We start from the raw sequence: 799 nt of genomic DNA, 5'->3' as shown, positions 1-799 counted from the left end.
CCCACTGGATGTCCAGGCCCTGCGCCAGCCTGTCCAGCCGCATGAAGTCCTCCTTGTTGGTCACCTCCTTCCCTGCACTTGTCTTCCAGCCGTTTTTCTTCCAAGCCTGAACCCAGCTCGTGATGCCTGCGCGGAGAGCCTCCGCCTCAGCCACTGCGATGTTCTGGAAGCAGCACCCTCCTCTGGCCCAGACCCCAAGCACGCCCCGCCCATCAGCACCACCCCGGCCCCCGCAGCAGGCCCCGGCAGGCGTCGGGCGGGCTCCGGGCATCGGGCTCACCGTGTATGGTGAACATGCTGTCCGTGCAGAGAACCAGCCTGCTGATGCTCTGGGCCCTCGCCTGCTCCAGGGCTCTGCAGGCCGCCTGGGGGGACAGGCCAGCTCAGCGGCAGAAGCCCCCCGGCGGCGCGGGAGGCCACTGCGGGCAGGCGCCTCCCTGCTGACCGGGGCGCGCGGCCCGCGGGCAGAGCCGCACGGCCCTCCTGCTGGCCCGTGTACGTGCCACGGTGCCGGCTTCGGGCGCGGCCGAGGGCCTGGCGGTGGGCGGAAAGCTCGGGACACCCGGCCTCAGGGCAGGCCCCCCCCAGCACCCCGAACTTACGTGGATCTCTGCTCTCTGGTTTGTCTGGCGCCCAGGAAGCCTGGCGCCCACGTTCCTGGGGTCACAACGCAAAGGAAAGTCAGCTCGTACCGCGAATTCTCGCAGCCACAGCGTGGACGCTGCGGAAACACGACAGCGCAGACTCGGCCGTGGAGGCCTCACCCGCGCCAGGGCGCGCTGGCACCGGGGCACGCGGG

At 70.7% G+C, this 799-nt stretch overlaps 1 protein-coding gene across 1 annotated transcript in view; it reads right to left on the bottom strand.

Annotated features, from left to right (window-relative positions):
* RNASEH1 (ribonuclease H1) overlaps positions 1 to 797 on the bottom strand; it is a gene marked incomplete at its 5' end in the record, with an annotated part of 2,198 nt that extends 1,401 nt beyond the window's left edge. Inside the window, 3 exons of the mRNA XM_012727376.1 lie at positions 6 to 126; positions 281 to 365; positions 603 to 797. Coding sequence (XP_012582830.1) covers positions 6 to 126; positions 281 to 365; positions 603 to 797 — 401 coding nt within the window. The remainder of the gene's footprint in view (positions 1 to 5; positions 127 to 280; positions 366 to 602) is intronic.
* Positions 798 to 799: the final 2 nt, after the last annotated feature.

The sequence above is a fragment of the Condylura cristata genome, unplaced genomic scaffold (genome assembly GCF_000260355.1).
Source record: "Condylura cristata isolate star-nosed mole 26May11 unplaced genomic scaffold, ConCri1.0 scaffold00020, whole genome shotgun sequence".
NCBI classification, from domain to species: Eukaryota; Metazoa; Chordata; class Mammalia; order Eulipotyphla; family Talpidae; genus Condylura; species Condylura cristata.
Note: the sequence above shows the minus strand (reverse complement) of the source record. Positions and strands in the feature narration are given on the sequence as shown.